Raw genomic sequence first — 27,301 nt, forward strand, 5'->3', positions numbered from 1 at the left:
GTGGTGGTTGAGACAATCTCTGACGTTTGACAGAGTTTCAGTGCTGGATCTTCAAAATTGAATAATGGGAAGAAACAATTTTAAAGAGATTTGGTTATCCACAGTATCACTTATATCTGGGGAGATAATGGGGGCAGCTGCTGAGAAATACCTGTGATCTGCCTTGCTGCAGCTGGTATTTTTTTTTGAGCTCTGAAATTTAAACCAGTTTGTCAATAATTTACCTTGTTAGTTCTGAAATATCAGCGTATAAGTTGTGTACCTATGGTAGATCAATTTGCTTTTTTAACTTTCTACAGTAAAGTTTAGCTGCTCAAAACCAGAGAATCATGTGGCTTAATTTTCTTTTGGAAGCATCTGGGATCTGAGTGTGTCTACATAAATTTGGCAGGCAATCTGGATTGTAACATTTATTTAAATAATCCTTCTGGGAATAACAAAGCAAGGCACATTTTTAGTTACATTGTAAAGAGCTTTTTTTAGTGTTGGTTTGGACTGAGTCTGAATTTTCATTGTTTCAGTTTGTTGCGTCTGGTGATGTAGCAGTTACTGTCACCTACTTGTTTTGAAATTACATAGGTGTTTCAATTGAAGTGAGTAAAATATGACCACTAGCTAATATGCAAGTGAATATTTGGCAACAATGAACCCTCCATTTTGAATGAATAATTTTCTTGGACAATATTAACACTGTATCAGCTGTCTTGTAAAAATAATTTGTAACACTTTCTCCTACCGTTTCCAGCAGCTTCCTTTCCGGTTTGAAACTATCTGGAACATAGGGGAGAGAGCAAGACAGTGAAATTTGTTTTGGATTGCTTCAGCAAAACACTGATACAGACTCTGAGTTAAATGGGCGCCTGTGTTATAAATTACCTATGGTTTTCTGTTTTCTTCGATAGGGAAGATATCATCAGGAATTGAAGCACTTACCTCTTAATGGCCTCAGACATTCAGCTGTATGCTGAAACTTTTACTTTGAATTCATTCTTTACAAGTTATTGGTAGTGCTTTGGTCTAAAGTTGCAGTGACTGTTGTAGCTGCTTCCTTTTTAATATATGCCCTGAAATCCACACTCTGACAGCATATCAGTTGTCTTTACTTTTTTTTGGAACAGTTGTTCTTCTGTCAATTTCCAGTTCCACTGTAGTCATAATTTAGCTAGTTTAAATATTCTTGTGTAACCTATTGTAAAGCTTAGAGACGGGCGGCACGGTGGCGCAGTGGTTAGCACTGCTGCCTCACAGCGCCAGAGACCCGGGTTCAATTCCCGACTCAGGCGACTGTGTGGAGTTTGCACGTTCTCCCCGTGTCTGCGTGGGTTTCCTCCGGGTGCTCCGGTTTCCTCCCACAGTCCAAAGATGTGCGGGTCAGGTGAATTGGCCATGCTAAATTGCCCGCAGTGTTAGGTAAGGGGTAATGTAGGGGTATGGGTGGGTTTCGCTTCGGCGGGTCGGTGTGGACTTGTTGGGCCGAAGGGCCTGTTTCCACACTGTAAGTCTAATCTAAATTAGTATTTCTAATTTCTGATCTATCTAAAGTACATATAATATATTACTGGAAGTATATTCATATCAAACCAAAATGCATATTTCAAGTGTTCTAATAAATCAAAGGTCCACTGAAGTATGAACTTTCTAGGGTTGTGCAAAGGAAGTGGAAGTTCACAAACTCTTCCTGTTAGATCTTCATTTATATGTCAGTGTGGAGCTTTATTAAGCCTTGCTGACGTGTATCTTTTTTGAAAGAGAACTTTTTAAATGCCTTGTTTCAGAAGTAAAAAGGTTTTTCAAAAAAGATGATGTGTTGTTAGGAATATTCAGATTTTTGTTAGAAAGCTACAATCAGTCTTTCCAAGTTAGTTTGAACAGCTGTGCACTAATCACTACTCTGGAATTCTTGTCAGTTGTTTACAATTAAGTCAATATGCAAACTGTCTGATATTAATCTTCAAGGTCAGGAATTTGAAGCCAATACAGCATGTGGAAAGCTGAATTGATTATAGGTTCTTGTTCCTAGTTTTCCAGAATTACACTTTTCCATAAATTCACAAGCCACTCCCATCTCCATTGTCTTGTCTCTGCCACCCTGTTTACATCTCTTTTGCTTGGTGCAGAACTTAAACACTTCTTTAAAACAGGCAAGAAGTCAAAGCTTTGTCTTACTTTCATTGGGCTTAGGATGCAAGAAACTAACTTGTGTTCCTCCAAGTTTATGTAGCATGAGAAGGTGGTGCTAACAGTATAATGTACAGTGGACCCCCGTATCTCGGGTTTTGGTTTCCGTGCTTTCAGTTATCTGTGGTTAACTGCAGCCCAAAAATATTACATTGAGCATTCCAGGAGGCTGCTGGGGAGGTAAGTTTCCCACTTAAATGATAGGGTTCACGACTATTCATGGTTTGGGCATCTGCTGTGGGTCTTGGAACGCATTTCCCCACTGATGTGGAATGACACCTATATTTGCACATGTAGCAGCTACATATATTAATGCACCACCCTGCTTTGTGTAGGTAAAAGAATTTCATACTTTTGTGTGGAATAAAGGGATCATAGATACTGCCAGTCTCATTCCCATAGACTCTGGTCAGGGAATTGCTATCTACCTGGTCTAAGAACTAAGATTGACAGTTAACTGTCCATTTCTGCTGTATCTCCATGCCAATGATGGCCCAACCAATCGGCACCCTCTTGCTGCATAAATCGATGTCAGTTTCTTGCGTCCTATTCCTCATGAGTGCAAAATGAGAAGCTTTGACGATTGTCTCTTTTTTAGCCATGTTTAATTTGTTTTCGTTTAACCAGTGAAGTGGGTCACCACTTCTAATTTAATCAGAGTATCTATTTAAGTACCAGTTCTAAATAGTGTTCATTCTTCCATCAACTGGGGATGAATTTGCAGCTTTAATTGGTTCTGAACTAAGATGCTTCTCTTTGTGCATCCTACTATTTGGTATCTGAGTTGCCAGTAGTGAAACTGAATTACTAGACATGGATGGTATCAGGTATAACTTCATGATTTCAGCTGTATCACTTACTTTTATATTCTAGTATTACTAGATTTTACTCTGAATTGTATTCAATCACATTAGTATATGAATGGAAACTTGTGATGTTAGTAATGAGTAGTAAGCCAAGGTGTTCCTTTTGCTTGTAAATCATTTGCCACATGATGCAATAAAGGGAAATTGCCTGAGAAAGAGCTTTGTTTTAGAAAAAGCCTATGACATGGGAGTGAGGTAGCAGACCTCTGGCAGGGTGGAGTAGGCTTTTCTTGTCTTCCTAACAGACTTTTTTCATATCAGGTTCTCTTCCCCAAATCAAATGGCTTGATATTTTTCCCCCATGCTAATATTTTGTTTAAATGATTTTCTCATAGGGTATGGTATCACTGGCTAAGCCAGTACTTATTGACAATCCCTAATTACCCTGGAGAAGTGGTGGTAAACTACCTTGAACCACTGCAGTCCTTTGTGATAAATATGACATTCTGTTTTTCCTGCTGTAGTTGATAATTATAAAGTATTATTTAAAAGGTGATAATTTGGCATATGTTGATGTGTAAAGGAACCTAGGTGTCATTGTACACTAGTCATTGAAAGCAAACATATGGGTACATCAGACATTTCAGAAGACTAATGGTCTGTTGGCCTTTGCCAGAGGGTTTGGTTTTAAGGAAGCCTTGCTGCAGCTGAACAGGACTTTAGTGCAGCATACTTGCTACTTGTGGGAATACAATGTGGATTACCAGACTACTTCCTCAGATTGCAGGTTTGTTGTATGAGGAGAGACTGCCTGTATTCATCATTCAGAAGAATGAGGATCTTGTTAAAATTCTGACAGGACTGGACAGACTGGATGCTACCCATGGTGGGGGAATTCTAGAACACTGGATCACTCTCAGGGCACATGTTAGGTATTTCCAGATAAGATGATGCAAATCTGCTTCACTCAGATGGTAAGTCTGGAATTCTCTACAACAGAAGGCCGTGGAGGCAAAGTCAAAAAAAAAATTTGAAAGTAACAGATTTCTCAAAGCTAAAGGTGTTGAGGGCTGTAATAAGAGTGCAAGATTTATAACATTTGAGATGGATCATATAGTGGAGCAGGCTCAATGGACTGACCACTGCTATTTTCCATGTATCTATACTTGGGTTTTGTATTACTAAATAGAGATTTTGTGATTATGTACATTTTAGACTAAAACCAAGGAATGCTTACTATTTTTAAAGTTAATTTGAAAGTAGAAAAAAAATTTAAATAACTTTTTTGGGCATATTTCTGTTTTTAACCTTCTAGATATCTCTTTGTGGAGCTGTTGGTAATGAATTAAAAGTCATGGATCACCTTGTAAATACTGGAACTCAAACAGATCCTGTTGTGATATTATCCTTTGCACAAGCAGCAACTTTGGGACTTGTTGGCCAGAATGGCCCTTTTAATTTTCCATTCAGAGAAAATGGAATTTATCATATACCAGACGCATCGATAAATAAGAGTACTGCACTTGAACCCATGACCATAGAACAAAGCCCTAGACTGGATATGATTAACACATCTGAATGTTTTGAGCAACAAGAGGAGGAAAGTTTAGAAGCAGAAAATGGCTTTATAACTTTTGAAAGGCAAGCAAGGAGGAGGAAACGACAGCCTGTGAAGCTAGTGCATGCTGAAAAAAATGATGAAAATTGTAAGGAGGAAACAGTTGAAGCACAGTATGATGCAGAGAATCAGTCCAACAGTGTTCTGTACAGACACGGAATGAAAATGATTGACATTAGCAACTTCAAAAGAAAACAAATGCACCGTCCTCTTCGTGAAAGGACTCAAGATGTTCACACAGTTAATTTTTCTCCTAACTATAAAGAAATCCTCCATTGTAATTCTGCTGATCTGCAGGAGAGAGTTGATGCAGAAGGGGAAAAGTTGATAAACAATTATTTTGAAACTAATAAGTCGCCGACTTTAGTCCAAATTGAGGAGCAGTTTCCAGAGGAGTCAGTGACAGGGGAAAACCGTAATTTTGTATGGCAACGTCAAGTGGCATACGAAACAGAGATATCTCTCCCTCAGCAGGAGGATCGTAGCAGAAGAGCTCAAATAGATCGGTTGGATATTAATGTACAAATTGATGATTCCTATTGTATTGATGTTGGGGAAGGGCAAAAACGATGGCAGTGTCGGTTATGTGAAAAATCGTACACTTCCAAATATAACTTGGTCACTCACATATTGGGTCACAGTGGTATTAAGCCTCACGAATGTCAACACTGTCATAAGCTTTTTAAGCAGCCTAGTCATTTACAGATGCACCTCCTTACTCATGAAGGCATTCGACCACACAAATGCGAGGTGTGTGACAAAGCTTTCACACAGACAAGCCATCTTAAACGGCACATGTTGTTGCATACTGATATAAAACCTTACAGCTGCAGAGTCTGTGGGCGTGGTTTTGCCTATCCCAGTGAGTTGAAGGCCCATGAAGCAAAGCATGAAAATGGCAGGTGTCATATTTGTATTGAATGTGGGTTGGATTTTGTGTCACTCATTCAGCTAAAGAGACATCTTGTTGCACATCAAGGTCCCACACCATACGAATGCGCACAGTGCAACAAAACCTTTAGCTACCGAAGTCAGCTTCAGAACCACATGATGAAACATCAGAATATCCGCCCATATGTCTGCACTGAATGTGGCATGGAATTTACTCAGCCTCATCACCTGAAACAGCACTCACTCACACACAAGGTAAGACTGCCCACCTGTTCTGTCTAGAGATCATATTTGTTGTTTGAAGTTATTCCAGTTGATAAAAATTGGCAGAACTTTGGGGGGGGACGCAGGTGGGAAATCTGAGATTGGTGAGCCTTAAAATTTTTTTTGTTTTATTGTTGAGGCTGTCTGTCATCTTAATCTGGCTGGCTGCCTTTTAGAGAGTCTTAAAGGGACCTTCTCATTGATTCAAGCTTTGACAATTACATTTTCATAGTTTCTGTGACAGGATTTATTTTTGCATCGCCAGTTTGGAACGGTTGGATAATGCGATTTGACGACAAAATAGCATGTTGGATTTTAAGCAGTTTTGTCAATTTTATACCTGGCTGAGTATACACAGATTAAACGCAACTTCGGAGGATGCAGCCAATGCAAAAATGCAATTCTTCCTATTTTGGTCCTGCTAGAGAATGCAATACTTAGTGATTTCATTACCCCAGTAAAAACCTGGAATACAGTCAACTTAATTTGACTATTACTTATGTTGATTATTTTTATTGCTTCTGTTTGAAATCAAGCCTAGCATTAACATAGAGGGTCATATAATAAGTATACTATTGGAGTTGTGATACTCCATTGCTATACTAAACTTTAGCTTGCATTACTTGCATGTGAAATTGTATTTCAATATGTGCTAGCCATCTCATTGGATCAGGATTGGGAGAAATAAGGGGAAGAGGAAAATTTAAAGACTAAGACTTTAAACCTAGCTAACATCACCAATGGCACTACAGGAGTTTTAAAAGCTGCAAGTCTGACAGAAAAAATGTTGAAATGCAACTGAAGGAACATCCCCTGAGTATTTTGAAGACTTTGTCACAACTGGAAAAGGAAAGGTGTTTTTTCATTGTTTGAAGAACTGACAACATGACAGGGTGAGGGTGAAAGTCACTGTGCTGATTGAAGAAAATTGCTGCACTTGGCAGTGAGCAGCTGCTAATGTTCCTATTGTTTAGGAATAGATTTAAAATAAACTAAAGGTGAAAATTCCTGGGTGATGTGCATATTCATCAACTTGTTTAGTCAAGCATGTTGAAGACAAAAGGCGAGTTTAAATAAAGATCAGATGAAAGGAAGCAAACTAAAAACTCATTAGGGAAATGAGACCGACTGTTTCAATCATGGCTCAGATCAGAGGGCTATCATTTAAAATCTTTTGTATAAGATTGTGTAGTGAGATTATAGCCTGAAAGTTAGAATTGGAGGTGAATTAAAGGGACAATCCAGGGATAACCAGAGTCAGAGTTGCAACAAGAATGGAGATATTTGGCAAACTTTAGATTTAGCTCCCTATTTAGAGACAACATTCTGAGCAGTAAGTAAGGCAACTTTAGATTGGAGGAATTGTGTAAATAGAGATAGTGGGGCAAAGCCAGAAATGGTTTGCAAAGAACATTTTAGAATACAGCATGAAATTCTGGTCGCTCTCCAGTAGGAAGAGGGTACAGAATAGGTTTGCAAGGATGTTGCAAGGACTAGAGAGGCTGAATAGGCTGTTTTTTTTTCCCCTGGAGCATTGAAGGTTTAGGGGTGACTTTCCTAAGGTTTATAAAATCATGAGGGGCATGGAAAGGGTAAATAGCTAAGGTGTTTCCCAGGGCAGGGAAGTCCAAAACTAGAGGGCGCAGGTTTAAAGTGAGAGGATTTTAAAAAGGACCTGGAAGGGTAACTTTTTCACACCGGGTGGTGAGTGTACAGAAGGAAATGCTGGAGGAATTGGTGGAGTTGCAACATTTGGAAGGCATTTGGATGGTTAGCAAATAAGTAGTATTGAGAGAGCGAGAGAGAGAGAGGTTAAATGCTGGCAATGGGACTAGGTAAGAATGGGATGTCAAGCTGGTGTGGGTGAGTTGAACCAAAGGATCTGTTTCTACGTTGTATGACTCTTAATCTGTATGACCAGGTGTTGTATTTGCCTCCACTGAATTTTAATGTGTTAAGATAAACTATTAGGAATGCTGATAATAAATGGAAGTCTGACAGGGGGAGTGGCCTGTGTGTTTCATGGATCACATTTTAGATGGTGCAAGCAGAGGGCAGTAGAAAGGAAGGTCAAGTCCAACAAATAGTTGAGGTGTATTATCTCTGAATAAGGTAAAGCCTTAGCAGAAGAAATTGGATATTTCAAAGCTTTGCTATGGAAAATATTGGAACAGATGTTATAAACAGATGATTCACAAACTGAGCTACAAATCTTCAAAATCACAGCTGTTACAACGACTGAGAATCTGGAATAAAAGGATGAAATTGAGAGAATAATAATATTTTGAAGTGGGAAAACCATTGACTAGTTTTCTGTTTATTGCCTTCACCATTTCAATTTATCTTTTGAGTGGAATGGCTGTACTTTGTGTGAAGAATTAATTTAGCTTGACCTCAAACTCCAAAGTCAAGTCTGGGTAACAGAATACTGTGCAATTATGTGAAAAAGATGGACTGGAAAAGACAAGCTGGTTCACCATCCTACTTTGTAAACCTGATTTGGAGTTGGACTGGGATGTACAAAATTAAAAATCTCAGCACCAGGTTATAGTCTAACAGGTTTATTTGGAAGCACTCGCTTTCAGAGCACTGCTCCTTCTTCAGGTGGTTATAGAGTCATAGAGATGTACAACATGGAAACAGACCCTTTGATCTAAACCATCCATGTCAACCAAATATCTCAATCCAATCTAGTCCCACCTGCCAGCACCCGGCCCATATCCCTCCAATTCTTCCTATTCATATACCCATCCAAATGCCTATTAAATGTTGCAATTGTACCAGCCCCCACACTTCCTCTGGCAGTTCATTCCATACACGTACCACCCTCTGTGTGAAAAAGTTGCCCCTTAAGTCTCTCTTATATCTTTCCCCCCTTACCCTAAACTATGCCCTCTAGTTCTGGTCTCCCCAGCCCCAGGGAAAAGACTTTGCGTATTTACCCTATCCATGCCCCTCATAATTTTGTAAACCTCTACAAGGTCACTCCTCAGCCTCTGACCCTCCAGGGAAAACAGCCCCAGCCTGTTCAGCCTCCCCCATAGCTCAAATCCTCCAACCCTGGCAACATTCTTGTAAATCTTTTCTGAACCCTTTCAAGTTTCACAACACCTTTTCCGATAAGAAGGAGGCCAGAATTGCATGCAATATTCCAACAGTGGCCTAACCAATGTCCTGTACAGCTGCAACATGACCTCCCAATTCCTGTACTCAATACTCTGACCAATACAGGAAAGCATACCAAATGCCACCTTCACTATCTTATTTACCTACTACTCCACTTTCAAGGAGCTATGAACCTGCACTCCAAGGTCTCTTTATTCAGCAACACTCCCTAGGACCTTACCATTAAGTGTATAAGTCCTGCTAAGATTTGCTTTCCCAAAATGCAGCATCTTGCATTTATCTGAATTAAACTCCATCTGCCACTTCTCTGTCTATTGGCTCATCTGATCCTGTTGTATTCTGAGGTAACCCTCTTTGCTGTCCATTACATCTCCAATTTTCATGTCGTCTACAAACTTACTAACTGTACCTCTTATGCTCGCATCCAAATCATTTATGTAAATGACAAAAAGTAGAGGACCCAGCACCGATCCTTTTGGCACTCCACTGGTCACAGGCCTGTAGTCTGAAAAACAATCCTCCTCCCCCATTCCTCTATCTTTTGAGCCAGTTCTGTATCCAAATGGTTCTCCCTGTATTCCATGAAATCTAACCTTTCTAACCAGTGTCCCATGGGGAATCTTGTTGAATGCCTTACTGAAGTCCATATAGACCACATCTACCGCTTTGTCCTCATCAGTCCTCGTTGTTACTTCTTCAAAAAACTCAATCAAGTTTGTGAGACAGGATTTCCCACACACACAACCATGTTGACTATCATTAATCAGTCCTTGCCTTTCTAAATACACGTACATCCTGTCCCTCAGGATTCCCTCCAACAACTTGTCCACCACAGAGGTCAGGTGCACCGGTCTATATTTCCCTGGCTTGTCTTTACTGCCCTTCTTAAACAGTGGCACCACACTTGCCAACCTCCAGTCTTCTGGCACATCACCTGTGACTATCGATGATACAAATATCTCAGCAAGCGGCCCAGCAATTACTTCTCTAGCTTCCCACAGAGTTCTCTGGTACAGCTGATCAGGTCCTGGGGATTTTTCCACTTTAACCGTTCAAGACATCCAGCACTACCTCCTCTGTAATCTGGACATTTTGCAAGATGTCACCATCTATTTCCCTACAGTCTATATCTTCCATATCCTTTTCCACAGTAAATACTGATGCAAAATATTCATTTAGTATCTCCCCCATTTTCCGTGTCTCCACACAAAGGCGGCCTTGCTGATCTTTTGAGGGGAGAAAGTGAGGACTGCAGATGCTGGAGATCAGAGCTGAAAATGTGTTGCTAGAAAAGCGCAGCAGGTCAGACAGCATCCAAGGAGCAGGAGAATCGACGTTTTGGGCATGAGCCCTTCTTCAGGAATGAGGAAATTGTGTCCAGCAGGCTAAGATAAAAGGTGGAGGGGGGAGGGGTGTTTTGAAATGTGATAGATGGAAGGAGATTAAGGTGAGGGTGATAGGCCGGAGTGGGGGTTGGGGCGGAGAGATCAGGAAGAAGATTGCAGGTTAGGAAGGCGGTGCTGAGTGAGGGATTTGACTGAGACAAGGTGGGGGGAGGGGAATGAGGAAACTAGAGACCATAGCAACACGACAGCTGGAAGAAGAGCGCCTCATCTTCCGCATCGGAACCCTCCAACCACAAGGGATGAACTCAGATTTCTCTAGTTTCCTCATTTCCCCTTCCCCCACCTTATCTCAGTCAAATCCCTCGAACTCAGCACCACCTTCCTAACCTGAAATCATCTTCCTGATCTCTCCGCCCCCACCCCTTCCCTTTCACCCTGACAGGAATGTACTTTCTCTGGATTCTTGTTATCTCATTTCTGAAGGCTTCCCATTTTCCAGCCGTCCCTTTACCTGCAAACACCTGCCTCCAATCAACTTTTGAAAGTTCTTGCTTAATACCGTCAAGATTGGCCTTTCTCCAATTTAGAACTTCAACTTTTAGATCTGGTCTATCCTTTTTCATCATTATTTTAAATCTAATAGAATTATGGTCACTGGCCCCAAAGTGCTCCCCCACTGAGGTTGTGGAGTATAAGATCGTAAGACACAGAATTTATAGAAAAAGATGACAGTGCAATGTAACTGAAAATATATATTGTAGGAGACCTGGATTGTTTAGGTGTCTCCTCTTTTAGAATGACCATGTTGGTTTCAGTTTGTTCTCATGTAAATTCCAGGACGTATTTTAAAGTTACATTTTCAAGTGAACTTTAACAAGAGGTGCCATGTCTGCTCAGAATGCAGTGAAGGTGTGAGGCTGTCTGTCCATCCCCCAGTGTTGAGACTGATTCTATCTCTTTGCTTTATTGCCTTACCTGAAGCCTTGTTGATTGTTGTGATGTCCATTTCATCCGTTGCCTTAGCCTCTTTCTTTGTCTTGTCAATGTACCATGCCTAGGTATCCTTGCCTGAAACCTATGAGAGTTGGTATTGGCCAAGTCACATGAGTACCTGCTACATACACGGTGAGGCTGGTGTCACCCCTTGTAACGGTATCCATGTTGACACTGACTCATCTGACAATAAACTGCCTGGTTTTCAGGACCACACCATACAACCCTGTCATGGCAGATGCTGCAAAATGTCAGTATTGACATGAATACCATTACATGTGGGGACACCACCCACCATGTACGTGGCAGGTACTCATGTGACTTGGCCAACATTGCCCATCTCATAGGCTGCAGGCAAGGATGCCCTGAGGCATGGTACCTTGGCGAGACCGAGCAGAGGCTACAGCAACAGATGAATGGACACCACACAACAATCAACAGTCAGGAGTGTTCCCTCCCAGTTGGAGAGCACTTTGGCGATCCTGAACGTTTGACCTCGGACCTTTGGGTGACCATTGTCCAAGGGGATCTTCGGGGTAGGCAACAATACAAAGTGGCTGAGCAGAGGCTGATGGCCAAGTTTGGTACCCGTGGGATGGCCTCAACTGGGACCTTGGGTTCATGTCACACTAGAGGTGACCCCACTGCACTACAAACCGTTTCTCATATGCTCATCCTCTCAGACTTATAACCCCTTTAACACACTCTCAGTCATATTACCCCACACACAAGTTTGTGGGGTGAATTTGTACTTTCAGAATTACATATTATTCTGCTCAAAAACTGTTTTGAATCCATGTAAGAATCTGTAAATCCCTTTTTTAAAAATGAGAATCAGTCTGAACATTGGGGTACAGGCAGCGTCTCACAGAGTACCTCACACCTTCAATGCATTATCTGAGCTGGCATGGCCCCTATTATTAAAGTTCACTTGAGAATGCAACTTTCCCAAAAAAAGTTCTGGGATTTACATATGAAAGAACTGAAACCAACATGGTCACTCTAAAAGTTGAGAGATTTAACAAACAATCCAGATGTCCTTCAATGTATAATTTCACTTACATCACACTGTAGACGTTTGCTATAAATTCTGTGTCTTACGATCTTGAACTCGACAACCATCTGATTTTAAAAAGACAGCGTTCTGAAAGCTAATGCTTCCAAATAAACCTGTTGGACTATAACCTGGTGTTGGATTATAACCTGGTGTTGTGATTTTCCACTTTGCAATGAAGTTCGGGCTGCGATTATGGCATTTCTGATGGTTGAAAGTAATCTCCTGAGAGGACCAAATTTAAAAAGCAGCCAACTCAGGAAATTGATTACCCCCACCCCTGGGCAAAAGAATCCTTTCTGTGCTGTGAATGTGAATCAGTGTGAAAACCAGGATACGATTCTAACCATACGCACCACAATGGCTTTAGTGAATCTGAACTTGCTGCACAAGCTGGTAAATTGTTCCAGAGCCCATGATCCTTTGTAAAAATAATCACCTGATATAAAATCTAGTCTCTCCGTTTTGTGCATATTCCCTGTTTTTTTTAAATTTAATTCAAAGTACAATAAAATTCACTTTAAGCAAGTGCAGGGATCAAGTTGCATTGGTAAGTCTAAAGTGCCAAATAGTGAAGATTATAAATATGGAATAAGCTTTTAATATTCAAGCAACATCTCTCTTATTAATAATGCACCTTTATTATAGGTTATGAATATACTGACCTAAATCTACATTTGTAACTTGCATCAACATCTTTACATTCAGAAAGGGTGCTTGAGTGCTATTACCCTTGGGAAGTCTTCTGGTTACTAAAGTATGTATTGGTGTGGGAATTGGAGATGCTAGTTGAAGCATTCCAGTTTGTGAAAAGGCAGATAATGCAAATGGTATTATTGTCTGTCCATTGATGCAGTCTGTTCCTTTTTATTAAAATGATATTTGATAGTGTTTTTTTTCTTTTTAAAAAAAAACTCCACTTTAAGCTTGTCATAACAAGTAACTTTTAAGATAGTTAGCAATCTAGAAGCTTTCCTCTTCACCTTTTACCACTGTCCCTAATCCACCCCTTATGTTGGGTGTCAAAATTGCCACCAGTAACCTAGATAAGCAGTAGTTGTAAGGATGGTGTTTTTCATTCCTGGATCATCCAAAAAAAATGTCTGAGCTCTTGTTTAAATTTTCACAAAACAATTTGTTAGAAAACCAAAGGAATTTTCTCATAGACCTTTCTTTGAACTAATTAATTTTGTAGAAACCATCGGGTGTTGATTTCACATTTGTCCATATCAAGAAGCTTTAATTTTCCAATGTCATCTCTATTTCTGAATTCAACTTGATGCTTGTACAATTTCAGTCTATTCTCTTGCAGGCAACTGGCTAAAATAAAGGCTGCATTCATTTCAGACTCAATTGTCTGTGCCTCCTTGTGGTGGTTAAGCAGCAAACACATTGTTTATATCCTTTTTTTCACCAGTGAAGAAGAATCTTGTTTTTCAAGGAATTAGGTCACAGTTGGTATGGTTGGCATCAATGAATCTTTATAGGTGCATTCAAAAGAAGATGATGTCACGCGCTGGAACAATATCTTTAACACCTTGCTCCCATTCTATTTCTTCTACATTTTGGTCGCCTCTTCTAAAATTAAACCCTCCTCAAACGTATCAGTTTGCTTTTACTATCCCTTTGCTGTTTTGTAGCTCTGATTTTTAATGTATCTTTTTTCATTTTCAGGAGTAACTTTATTGATTTCTCAATGACCCCAAGTTCACTGATTTTGTTTTTAGACAAGTAACAAATGATTAATTAATCTGAACCCTGCATCTTTCCCCTCCATCAGGGAGTAAAAGAATTTAAATGTGAAGTATGTGGACGCGAATTCACCCTTCAAGCAAACCTGAAGAGACACATGCTGATTCATACCAGTGTCCGTGCATATCAGTGCCACATCTGCTTTAAAACCTTTGTTCAAAAACAGACTTTAAAGACCCACATGATTGTTCATTCACCTGTCAAACCATTTAAATGTAAGGTAAGAGAAAAGGATACCAAACTGGCACTCAGAATTCTATCCATTCATGATGTTGAGTGGGAAATGTATAGTTGAGGCACACATATAATCAATTGTAGTATTAAACCATGTTAATTATCTGGAGCTAATTATTTGTTAAAAGAACTACAATAATGAGAATTTGTAAATATGCTGACAAGATGCAGGATCAGCTGTCATTTCAGGGGAGCCAAGCATATATGTGGTACACTAAATGTTAGCCATCCGTTTCAAAAAGACACTTGGTTTTGAGTTACTGGCTCAGTTTGAGTTGGGTATCTGGAACGGAATGCAACTTACACTCACTCCCTCACTCCACAATTGTCAAATTCAGATAGATTAGATTAGATTCCCTACAGTATGGAAAATTACCATTTGGCCCAACAAGTCTGCACCGACACTCAGTTACCCCCCCCAAACCCATTCCCCTACCCTATAAGTTACTCCTGACCTGGCGATTTAGCATGCCCCATTCACCTGACCTGCACATCTTTTGGATTGTGGGAAGACACCAGCACACTGAGGAAACCCACACAGACACAAGGAGAATATGTAAACTCCACACAGTTGCCCAAGGCGGGGAATCAAACCTGGGTCCCTGGTGCTGAGAGGCTGCAGTGCTAACCAGTAAGCCACAATGCAGCCCCTCTCTTTTCTCTGCATACAAATTCAGAGACTTCCTTTCCCACAATAATGTAAGAAATTATATTTGTTGCAATTAAGCCTCTTTATCTTGTTTATCTTTGGGTTTATTTGTGACACTCGCTCCTGTTTTGTTCAAGTAGATCGGGTATGTGTGAGTGCCTGACATTATTTTTGCTAGCCCTTGCTGTTCGCTGCTTCCACATTTTGTTCTTTTTCCTCTTTGCGTTTTACATAATTTTCTTCTCTCGCCCTTCCCTGCCATTTCAAGCACTTTAATTTCTCCAAGTAGTTTGAAACCCAGTTGCAATAAACCTTTCCTACTAGCTGACATCTCTTCAACTGTTGTTTTAAGCTCAGAAACGTAACTGGTGTTAGGAAATCATTCCCTTTCCCAAATGTGAACAAAAGGTTACAGGGTGCTAGAACAGCTGGCTTTGCATTTACAAAGGTATTGAGTAAACACAGCCATCTTTTAAATAAGAGCTAGTTACACTAGTAGAATTAGGATATAGGTTTGCTTGCTGAGCTGGAAAGTTCAGATGTTTCGTCACCATATTCTAGCATCAGTGAGTCTCTGGGTGAAGCGCTGGTGGGATGTCCCGCTTTCTATTTGTTTAGATTTCCTTGAGTAAGTGGCATTTCCTCTGGTGATGTCATTTCCGGTTTTTTTCTCGGGATGTAAATAGGATCCAAGTCAAAGTCTTGGTAAGAGTTCTAGTTGGAATGCCATGCTTCTAGGAATTCTCATGCGTGTCTTTGTTTGGTTTGTCCTAGAATGGATGTGTTGTCCCAGTTGAAGTGGTGTCCTTCCTCATCCATATGTGAGGATACTAGTGAGAGAGGGTCATGTCGTTTTGTGGCTAGTTGATCATGTATCCTGGTGGCTAGTTTTCTGCCTGTTTGTCCAATGTAGTGTTACAGTTCTTGCAAGGTATTTTGTAAATGACCTCAGTTTTGCTTGTCAGTATAGGGTCTTTCAAGTTCATCATTAGCTGCTGTTTTAGTGTGTTGGTGGGTTTGTGGGTGACCATGATGGATTATGTGTGGACTACCATACACTAGTATCCTTACTTACAGATGAGGAAGGACACCACTTCAACTGGGGCACCACATCCATCCTAGGACAAGCCAAACAGACAAGCACGAGAATTCCTAGAAGCATGGCATTCCAACCAGAACTCTTAACAACAAACACATTGACTTGGATCCCATTTACCACCCCCCGGGAAGAAGAACTGGAAATGACATCGCGGGAAATGTCATCAACCCAAGGAAATCTAAACACAAATAGAAAGCAGGCCATGCTACCAGTGCTTTGTCTGCAGGCTCACTTACCTCGTATGGTGATGAAACATCTAAAAACAAACCTTCCAGCTCAGCGAGCAAACCTACATCCAGAACCCCAACCTGAGCTACAAATCTTCTCAAAACTCACTAACTGGTAGAATCAGCTGAATTTTCACTTGACTCCATTTTCTGCGATGCCAACCAAATGCTCCAAAGGCAGCTCAGCAATTTGGGAAAAGTAGACAGGTTATCCAGAAGTAAAGGATTGTGTTGGTTAGACGGAGAGGAAATGAGGGGCTTATTTCATGAGGAAAGGATGGACAGGCTGGACCTTTTTATCCACTGGAGTTTGCAAGAATGAGGTGTGATCTTATAGAAATACACAAGGTGCAGTGGGGACTTGACTGAGAGGATGCTGAAAGATATTTGTCTTTTGTGGGAGACACTAGAGCTGGGTGCGAGTGTTTCAACATAAGGGGTCTCCCATTTAAGGGGGGAAATAATGCAAAATGTTTTCTTTAAAGAGGCTGATTAGTCTGTAGAATGTTGATCCACAGAGAGCAATGAAGGAGGGATCACTGATTTTAATCTAAGTTTGACGTCAGGAAGATGGGATTGAGCCCACAGTGAGCTCGGCTGTGTTTGTATCAAATGAAGGGCAGGCTCGAGGGGCTGAAATGACCACCTCTTCCTCCGAATGAGTAGGTTCATTTGTTGGTGCATGAGAAATGAACTGATTGTCAGAACCCCCCCAAAAATAATTTGACATTTTGTATACAAATATATGACACAGTTGAGATCTGATGTTCAATGTTCTTTTTTGGAGATTTTATTTCAGTATGAACTTCAGCTGTAGATTCTTTTCCTGTGTTACAGGAAATGTTAGCTGTTATATGGCCATTTGATTGTTTAAAAAATAAAGCTGTTTAAAATGTTTTCTTGATTCCAATTCTTATATTGCCCTTTGTTATTAAAGCAATATTTCATTCTATGATTTCTTAGCTCATAGTTTTGGATAATGAAATGTGGGATCCAGGTAGTCGAGTGGTACAAAAGGATTGGGTGGTTGGTGTTGAAGATATTTTGAGATTAGATTGGAAGGTGAGGTTGAGAGGATTGGTGTTGGTTTTCAGCACTTTATGTTCCTTGGTTATCTTTTGGTGAATTGGGTGAAATAAATTGATGTAGTCTGGACTTGGCTGCTTGTGCATATCAAGCCAGTATATTCTGTATATTCTGTATTGATCAGTTTGGGACAAATTTTAGGTAGCAAGTGTGAGATTAGAGATGCAAGATTGGAATGTTGGATGATCTTCATTCAGGATTGATGCGGGACCCATTGAATATGAGTTGAGAACACCCCCAAAGAATATGGAGTGCTAAATACGGACAATCATTTTAGTCATCACAAACAAAGCTTTACAACAATGGAAAATGTTCAGATTTTGATTACAATGCAGCAATATGTTGCTTAATTGGTGCAGAAACGTCTTAATCAATTACAAAGTCTTTAAACTTCAGATGACTTACAAAGGACTGCTTATGATTAGTAACCCCACACTAGTGAGTAAGAGCTGGGTACTTTTGAACTGTATCAATACAAATAAGTGTTTCCAGTATGAAATTGTCTTTTACTGCTTTTTTTTTTAAGATTGAGGCTTTTGAAGTGAGGAACACTAAATTATAAAATTTTACATTACAAAAGGAGGCTATTCTGCCCATGTCTGTATTGGCTCCTGAAAGAGCTACCCAGATAGTCCCATTCTCCAGCCCCCTCTTCATAGCCCTCTAAATTCATTCCTTTCAAATATATATCCAGGTCTCTTTTGAGACCATGTATAGAATTCACCTGCACCCACCCAGGCAGCACATTCCAAATTCTAACCAGACCGTTTTTTTTAAAAAGAAAAGTTAATCCTCACTCCTGGCTCGCCTGCTGAAAGTCTTGAAATTGATTACTGCCATAATCAATAGAGTAAAGAAGGATATTGTCAAAAATAGTTGATGGTTTTGAGCACTTCAATAAGGTCACCTCTTAACATTCTCTGCTGCAAGGAGAATAATTTGTTTCTTAATTTTCTGACGACTATTGGATGAGCCTATAGTACATTCCCAATAAGGTGACCATCCCTTTCTTCCAAATAACTTCCCTGGATGTATTCCCAGGTATATCATCTCTAAGTACAGCCATAATGTTATCCTCAGTCAAGAACACCACTCCTTCCTCTTTGCCCTTTCTATCCTTCCTGCAGCATGTATACCCTGGAACATTAAGCTGTCAGTCCTGTTCAACCCTGAGCCATATCTCTAATTGCTATGATATCCCAGTCCCATGTCACTAACTATGCCCTGGGTTTATCTGCCTTGCCTGTTAATCTCTTTCATTGAAATACATGTAGTTTAATTTATCAGTCTTCGCTCTTCTCTGCTTTTGTTTCTGTCTGTCCAGGTTGACTTTCTCCTTTTCTCAACTGTACCAGTCTCAGACTGATCTCTCCTCATTTGCCCTGGATCTAAAAGTTGAAATTCTAAATTGGAGAGAGGCCAATTTTGACAGTATTAAGCAAGAACTTTCAAAAGCTGACTGGGGTGGATATTTATAGGTAAACCAATGGCTGGAAAATGAAAAGCTTTCAAAAATGAGGTAACAAGAGTCCGTGGACAGTATCATCCCATTAGGATGAAGGGTAAGGCTGGTAGGTGTAAGGAAAGCTGTATGACTTAGAGAAATTGAGGTTTTCTTCAAGAATAAGAAGAAAGCATATGTCAGGTATTGACAGCAGAAACTTATTAAATCCCTAGAGTACAAAGCCAGTAGGGGTATACTTAAGAGGGAAATCATAGAGTCATAGAGATGTACAGCATGGAAACAGACCCTTCGATCCAACCCATCCAAAATGAGCCATGAGATAGCTTTAGCAGTAGGGTTAAGGAGAATCCAAAGACATTATATAAACATATTTTAAGGACAGAAAGGGTAGCTGGGGAGAGATTAGGGCCCCTCCGAGATCAATAGGGCAGCCTGTATCTGAAACCGCAGGAGATGGGGGAGATAGTATTTTGCATCAGTATTTACTGTGGAGAAGGGTATAGAAGATAGAGAACATAAGGAAATAAGTAGTTACATAATTGAAAAATGTCCATTTTACTGAGGATGTAGTGCTGGATGACTTAAAACACATAAAGGTGGATAAATCCTTGGGACCTGATCAGGTGTACCTTGGAACTTTGGGCCCATTGCTGAGATATGAGTATCATCTATAGTCACAGGTGAGGTGTCAGAAGACAGGAGGTTGGCTAACGTGGTGCCACTATTTAAGAAGGGTGGTAAAGACAACCCAGGGGACTATAGACTGGTGAGCCTGACATCGGTGGCGAGCAAGTTGTTGGAGGGAATCCTGAGGGACGGGATTTACATTTATTTGGAAAGGTAAGGACTGTTTAGGGGTAGACAACATGGCTTTGTGCATGGGAAATAATTTCTCATGAACTTGATTGTTACTTCAAAAAAAAACTCAGGATTGAGGGTAGAGCTGTAGGCACAATGTAATGGACTTAAGTAAGGCATTTGACAATGTTCCTCATGGTAAACTGGTTAGCAAGGTTAGATCACGTGGAATGCAGGTAGTTTTGGCAGAACCCATGTTTTGGCAGCGTGATTTGGCTATAACATTGCTGAAGAATTAGGGAATGGTATTTTCGAGCATGCTTTCCTCCATTTGCAATAGTGTGATTCCAGTGGGGATTGGTTTGCGTTCTTAGTCTCTCCGCATGCACAATGTCACTGCTGGTTTTCATGTCATGCTGCACTTGCGCCAATGTCAGCTGCTGATAGAGCAGCTTTGAGAGGTACTGTACTGAGAACAGCTTTCTTAGATTTTTTTTTAAAATGTACTGTTTAATTTTACATTTGCTAATAAATCATTCCAACCATCATTCTGGCTGTGCTATACTTTTGCTTTAGACTTTTTGGGTGACTTTTGAGTGATTGAGTGATATTTTCTGCTGGTCTGCCCCCAACCCCACTTTTCCTACTGGCCCCATTATTTCTAATTATGAGAAGTTTCACGAGAACACAGCTATGGCATTATAGATAGTTCTCCTATACAGGGAGAACTAGCGTTTGGATACAGAACTGGCTCAAAAGCAGGAGGTAAAGGATGATGGAGAATTGGTCACAGGCTTCCAGTCTGAAAAGCAATGGTATGCCACACGGATCTGTGATGGGTCCACAGCTGTAAATAATTTAGATGTGCATATGGTTAGTAAGTTTGCGGATGACACATCAAAATTGGAGATATAGTAAACTGTGAAGAAAGTTACCTCCAAGTACAATGGGGTCTTGGTCAGATGGGCCAGTGGGCTGAGAAGAGACCGATGGAGTTTAATTTAGATAAATGAAAGGTGCTGTACTTTGGAAAGGCAAATCTGGGCAGGGCTTAATGATAAGGTCCTGTGGAGAGTTGCTGAAATAAGAGATCTTGGAGTGTAGGTTTGTAGTTCCTTGAAAGTGGAGTTGTAGCTAGATAGGATAGTGAAGAAGGCATTTGGTATGCTTACCTTTATTGGTCAGTCCAATGAGAATAAGAGGTGGGGGAGTCATTTGCGGCTGTACAGGACATTAGTTATGTCACTTTTGGAGTAGTGTGCGCAATTCTGGTCTCCTTCCTATCGGAATGATATGAAACTTGAAAGGGTTCAGAAAAGATTTACTAGGATGTTGCTAGGGTTAGAGGATTTGATCTATAGGGAGAGCCTGATTAGGCTGGGATTGTTTTCCCTGGAGCGTCAGAGGATGAGGGGTGATCTTAGAAGTTTATAAAATCATGACTGGCATGGATAGGATAAATAGACAAAGTTATTTCCCTGGGGTTGGGGAGTCCAGAACTAGACAGCATAGGTGAGGGAGGAAAGATATAAAAGGGACCCTAAAGGGCAACCTTTCATGCAAAGAGTGGTAGAATGAGCTGCCAGAGGAAGTGGTTGGGGCTGGTACAATTGCAACATTTAATTGGCATCTGGTTGGTTAGATGAATAGGAGGGGTTTGGAGGGATATGTCAAATGGGACTAGATTTATCAATGATATCTGGTCGACATAGATGAGTTGGACCGAGGAGTCTGTTTCTGTGCTATGCATTTCCATAACTCTAAAGCCCAAATTCTTTTTTTTTCCCCTGTGTGTAAAATCCCTTATTCCAGTTAACACTTTAAGAAAGCACCAGTACAGATGGTCCACTGACCAAGTTTTTTAAGTAAACTGAGGACTATTCTGTCTCCCACACATCCCAGGAATGGATTTTTTTTTAAAAAATCTTTAAAATGACATTTTCTTGAAATATTGGCTTGTGCAAGATTCCAGTTTGATCTATAGGTCAAGCTAAGTCCTAATAGTTTGCTATAGTGGCTATTCATTGCCAGGACTTTGTACACTGAAGGCAGTGGATTTTTCCAGTGGGACAATGAGGAAAGAAAGGAAGCAAAATGATGGGACTAGTGAAGCTTGAGGTTTCTCTCCACCTCTATACATTGTTGGGTTCAGTTCCATTTTTCAACACCAAAAGTAATGTCCTTCATTTCAGAATACTCTGTATAACCTGTTCATAATTCTACTGTGTATGATGCTGTTTACGATCAACATTACAATATGACTAAATTTAACCCCCTCGGTTGATGCAATTCAACCTGCGTTCATAACACTTAGTTCAACTCATTGGTCGAACAGGACAATGGCTTATACTGTTTGACACAAGCCAATAAACAGGAAAATAAGTAAAGGTAGGAGGAAATCTTTATTGTAAACAAGGTTGGTTCTCTACACAAATAGCCACTTTGGTCAGTAATTTGGCTTTTAATGGGAGTTTTCTTTGTCTTTTAGGTATGTGGAAAAGAATTCAATCGGATGTATAATCTGCTGGGTCACATGCACCTTCATTCAGACAGCAAGCCCTTCAAATGTCCATACTGTTCAAGCAAGTTTACCCTCAAAGGGAATTTAAGCCGGCACATGAAGGTCAAGCATGGTGTCATGGACATTGTTCTTGATGCTCAAGGTAGGTGCTCAGTCTTCCTCCTAAATACTCTGCTAGTTATTTATGGGTGAGGCACTTTATTACTTCAGGATGTTTAAGTTAGCCATCTTCTCTCAAAGCCGCAAGATCAGGGAATACAGTGTCAGATTGGAGTGGCCAGATTGTTGTCATTTGCATTCCCTATTTTGATTCCCCATACAAGTTATATTTGCACCTAGACCTTTGAATCAAAAGGCTGTATTGCTGAATGTAGGACATTTTATGTAACATGGTACTTCAGGGCAATTTGTAATGAGTACTGCATTGGTTGGAAGTGTCATTCATCCTTCAAACAAAGCCAATCTCATGGCAACTGGTTCCAGGTTGATTGGGATATTATTGATGGCTGCCCGGTCTCCTGTCAAAGTTCCTCTGCTTCAGCAGTTATTAGGTGCTGAGCCAGCCTCACTATCGGTCTTTCCTTCCAACTAACCTTTTTTCTTTTCGTTCCTCCTATTTCCCTATGCCCCAGTCTTCTGTCTGTCTAAATGTTTTTTATAGGCATACACCTAATGAAAGAGCAAAAGTGAAAGGTGGACTTGTTAGCGGACCAAAAAAGAGAATTTACTGATGGAGGTAGGGGGACAACTGGGGCACTAAATCAGCACTTAACATCTGACTTTATCTCCTCTTTCAGAGTAACATGGGCAGTGTTGTCTTCATTGATAATTCAGGCTAGAAGAACTTAAAATTGATAAGGTGTTGGCATTGGATTTGCTGTCTGTATTTAATTTTGATAATGACCAGTACTGGATGATCTGCATCCAGAGATACTGAAAGAAGTGAAAATGGAAATCATAGAGGCACCGGTATTAATTTGGAGTCTTCCTTGGACTCTAGGATAGCGTAGATGACTAGATTTTTATACTCCTGATTAAAAAGTGTCTAATAAGTTGAACAACACATGCTGAGGAACTTTTAGAACCAATAATGTAGGACATGTGCAGGTTACGCATGCAAAAGATGGGATGGTGATCATGACAAGAGGGGAGGTTGAGGGTAGATGTAGCTCTCGATGGTATGGGTGCAGACTTCAATAGCACACGGAGGTGGAACTGGAATGATGTCAGAATTCTCATCTCCGTGCAATGGCAGGAGGTGCACCAATATGCAAATCACTTGGCACAATTCAAAGTCTGCTAAAGATACAAAATGAAATATTACAGTGAGCAACATTAGTATAGAACTTCAAAAAGAGGTGCGTTTGTTGAATGGGCAGGCAAGTGAGGCATGCAGTGTATTGCATAGGAGTATAAAGGGTTTTAATTTTTCAATCTGGATAATTTTGCCTGTGTGGTCGAGGCAAGTTCATTCAAGTGATTTGGGTTATTATCTCTAAAGGAAGAATATGGAGGGCAGTGGCACTAGCTGGATTGTTCCTTGGAGAGCAATTAACAATACAGCTGGCAGTATGTCCTCCTTCTATGCTGTGACCATTCTGTAATTCTTCCATGCTATACTGCAGGCTTGCTGGAGCATACAAGATATTGGTGTATATTGACCCATTTTGCTGTGAAATGGTTTATGTGGCTGTTTAGTATTACACAGTGCACAGTGCTAGGTGTGATTGTCTCTCTTCCAAGCCCCAAGTCTGGCTTCCTTGCTGAATTTGAATAATAAACTCTGGTCAATATTTAATGTTTTCTTGTGGAATATGCGGATCAGTGAAACTGACTAATACTGGCTGTTTTCTCTGGGTAAGTAATTTGTGGGATTCATCCACAGTATAGTCGTGAATAATATCAAATTCCATGTGAATTGAGGCTGTAAAATAGTTTCTGAGATGCCACAGGTTTTCTAATCCAAACGTAATAGTACAGGCTCTTTTTCAACGCTGCCTGGTCAAATGGGCTGCATTAGTTGGTTACTTTAAGGACACAGTTTTATTTATATTCCTCTGGGAATTCAGAAAACATGTGTAGATAAAGGAAAAAATCCCTTTTTTATTGCATCTTTTAACTGTACCCTCTGCAATAAATTAAAATGGAAGTGGTTTTCTCTCATCCCTGTTTATCTTTTACGTGAAACTTGCCATTTCCAGCTGAGGGGAAAGGTGGCTAATTTGCCTTGGAAAGCTGGTCAGTTTGTGCTGATCTTCCTTCCTCTGGTTCTTTCTATAAGACCTTCTCTGATTAGCCTGATTAGGTTTTGTTCTCAGCTGTACAATCCAGCCTGTAGTTGCAAGTGTTTATAAAATGCTTTCTCTGTAGAACTGAGATTCCACTCGTACTTCCATTACCTTATGAAACTTTCTCTCTCCCTACAGAGAGCTTGTTGGATATTGGGCATTCTGAGTGTATCGAAAATCAGCAAGCAGATATTGATGACTATGAAGAAAACTCTTTTGACTTCACAGGTGGACAAAAAGCTGCTGATGACACTTCAGACTCAACAAAAATGTCTGATGATGAAAGTATGAAAGACATCTACTTTAATTTTGAGAAGGAAGCTGAAAGATATGGGATGGACTTAAAACCATAACTGAAGTGAAGCCAAAAAAAATTGTTCTGTGCTTTGACCATTGTTATTTGTGCATAGCTTTCTCTTAATGCTGCACTTGCAGATTTTAAATTAACATTCCAACTTTAAGTGTATGTTTCACAAAAACATTGTAATGTGAATCCATTTTACACGTTACTAATCTCAGGGTTCTGTGCAAATTTTTTTTTAAGATGGTCTACTCTGGACCAAAACAGATGACTACTACCAAAATTATGTTGGTCTTTACTGTGTAAAATATAACTTCAAAAAGAAAAGTTCTGTATATATCCAATTGGAGTAATTCATTGAATTACATTGTGGAGTGGCTTTTGTGGATTTATTTTCTTACTGGACTATATAATCATCTACAATAGCAATAAAATAACAAATCAGTTTAAAAGTTTGTGGCCAGAAGTGTTTTTCTTGCTTGACATTGACTATTTTAGAAAAGTTAATGGTTAAATTTCAGAGATCACTACAGATTATAAAGTGAAAATGAAAGTGCTTGACTCGCCCAACAATGAGTTGGAAGAGGAAAGACCTTTATATTGTGAAGATGTGTGTGAAGAGAAGAAGGAAAGTTTATCAAAAGAATCTGGAGTGAGGACAAAATGTGCGCTCGTCATCTGACAAGCTTCACAGCAATGGTTGTGTCTATCTTACTGTTAAACAATGTGCACTAACAGAGCCTTGCTTTCTATTCTTGTAATATTTGTCTCTTTTAAAACTGCAATTCCTATGCCAATTTCCAATGGAAACCAGCTATATAAACTTGCCTGTCACTACACAGTCAAGTCATTGAATGGTGAGCCACCCACAAGTTGTTCAAAATGCTTTCTAGAGAATTTTCACCTTAGTAAATGAGATGTTTTAGTGATTAATGTTCAAGCTAAAAAAAATTAGAATTTTAACAACAGGTATATTAAATTGCTCAATTTTTTGAGGTTGAATTTGTGGGCTTGGAGTTGAGGGGTGCAGTTAGATGAATTCTGGTTGCACAGCATACTCAATAACTCTAGATGCATTGGTAATCTGGTTTTCAAATATTATTTGGTCTCCATTTTAAGCTCACACTCTTCTGTAAAAAAAAAGAAAGTACATGAGTAACAGTCTGGTACAACAACTGTTCTGCAAACTATCGTGAAAGCCAACCTCCCATCGGTGAACTCCCTTTGCACTCAGTGCTGCAGAAAGGCTGCGAATGTCAGAGATGCCTCTGACCCTAGTAATGCTGTCCTGCAGCTTGTTGTCAGGCCAAGACACACATGTGTGCGCGCGCATACACCGCTTTTTCCCTGTTGATATTGCACTCTTGAATGGACCTCTAACGTCAAACAATGTTACTTTGTGCTAATATTGATTTTGCTTTGTGTACTTCCTGTGCAGCTGTGACCTTGTATGCCTGTCTGTCTAAGGATCCTATGATCTGTATGTCCTTGTTTACTATGATCTGAGTACATGCGTTGGTAATAAATCAAATCAAAATCAATGCAATGGTATAAAATACAAAGATCTCTCAATCCCAGGATTGGAATATGATAAAGAACAAAAAAGGGATACAAAAAAAAGTGAGGTACTGAAAGTGAATGAAAAAGAAAATAAAGGGATGTTAAGAGTATCCCTAAAGGTCCATGCAGATATTCAAGTGTATTGTAGTCCCTTAAAGATAAACGAAAGTAATAGTTTAGAATTACAAGTATCAGGCTTGTTAAACATTTAATATTAGTTAGCCCAGTTAGTCCAATATCCATATGGGGCAATGCTAAATTCATCATTAAGGAAGTAATAGCAAAATATTTAGGAAGTCATGGTACACATGGGCAGAGTCAGCATGGTTTATGACAAATTTATTGAATTCTTTAGAGGATGTAACAAGTGAGGTGCATAATGGGGAACCAGTAGTTCCAGTAGACTTTATTTCAAAAAGGCATAAAGATTACCCTACAAGATTAGTGTATATAGGTTATGTATTAACATGGATAACCAACAGGAGAAAAGTCAGTGTGCGTGGTTCATATTCCAGTTGACAAGCTAATGATTGGAAAGCCACAGGGGCCAGTGTTGGGACATCAACCATATATAATTTATGATTTGGAGATGCTGGTGTACAAAGTTTATAAATTGCACAGCACCAGGTTATAGTCAAACAGGTTTAATTAGAAGCACTAGCTTTCTGAGCGCTGCTCCTTCATCTGGATGTGGTGTTGTGATTTTTAACTATTTATAATTTATGATGTGTATAATTAACCTCGATGAAGGAATGAGTTGTATTTTAGAAAAAAATTACTTGTGATGCAAAGATAGAAAAACAAGTTGAAGACATGGAAACTGTACAGGGATTGTGGAATAGAACAGAATACTAACTTCCTGTCACTTGTATTTCTACAAAAAAAAGTAATGAAAAATGTTTGAGTTGCCATACTCTGGCACCTGGATGTCTTGAAATACATAAAAGTGGATAACTCCCTAGGACATGATTAGGTGTATCTTAGAGCTCTCTGGGAAGCTTGGGAAGTGATTGCTGGGCCCCTTGCTAAGATATTTGTATCATCG

At 39.9% G+C, this 27,301-nt stretch overlaps 1 protein-coding gene across 2 annotated transcripts in view; it reads left to right on the forward strand.

Moving 5' to 3' along the window:
* The window catches only part of znf710a (zinc finger protein 710a), a 38,948-nt gene extending 13,842 nt beyond the window's left edge, over window positions 1–25,106 (forward strand). Inside the window, exons 2-5 of one of the 2 annotated variants that reach the window (XM_060853168.1) lie at window positions 4,300–5,748; window positions 14,057–14,248; window positions 22,075–22,249; window positions 24,534–25,105. In XM_060853168.1, coding sequence (XP_060709151.1) covers window positions 4,339–5,748; window positions 14,057–14,248; window positions 22,075–22,249; window positions 24,534–24,748 — 1,992 coding nt within the window. In that variant the 5' untranslated portion in view covers window positions 4,300–4,338 and the 3' untranslated portion in view covers window positions 24,749–25,105. Of the gene's footprint in view, window positions 1–4,299; window positions 5,749–14,056; window positions 14,249–22,074; window positions 22,250–24,533 lie in introns of both variants that reach the window. The other variant, XM_060853169.1, reaches the window with a different exon arrangement.
* Window positions 25,107–27,301: the final 2,195 nt, after the last annotated feature.

Source organism: Hemiscyllium ocellatum, chromosome 39 (assembly GCF_020745735.1).
Source record: "Hemiscyllium ocellatum isolate sHemOce1 chromosome 39, sHemOce1.pat.X.cur, whole genome shotgun sequence".
In the NCBI taxonomy this organism is placed as follows: Eukaryota; Metazoa; Chordata; class Chondrichthyes; order Orectolobiformes; family Hemiscylliidae; genus Hemiscyllium; species Hemiscyllium ocellatum.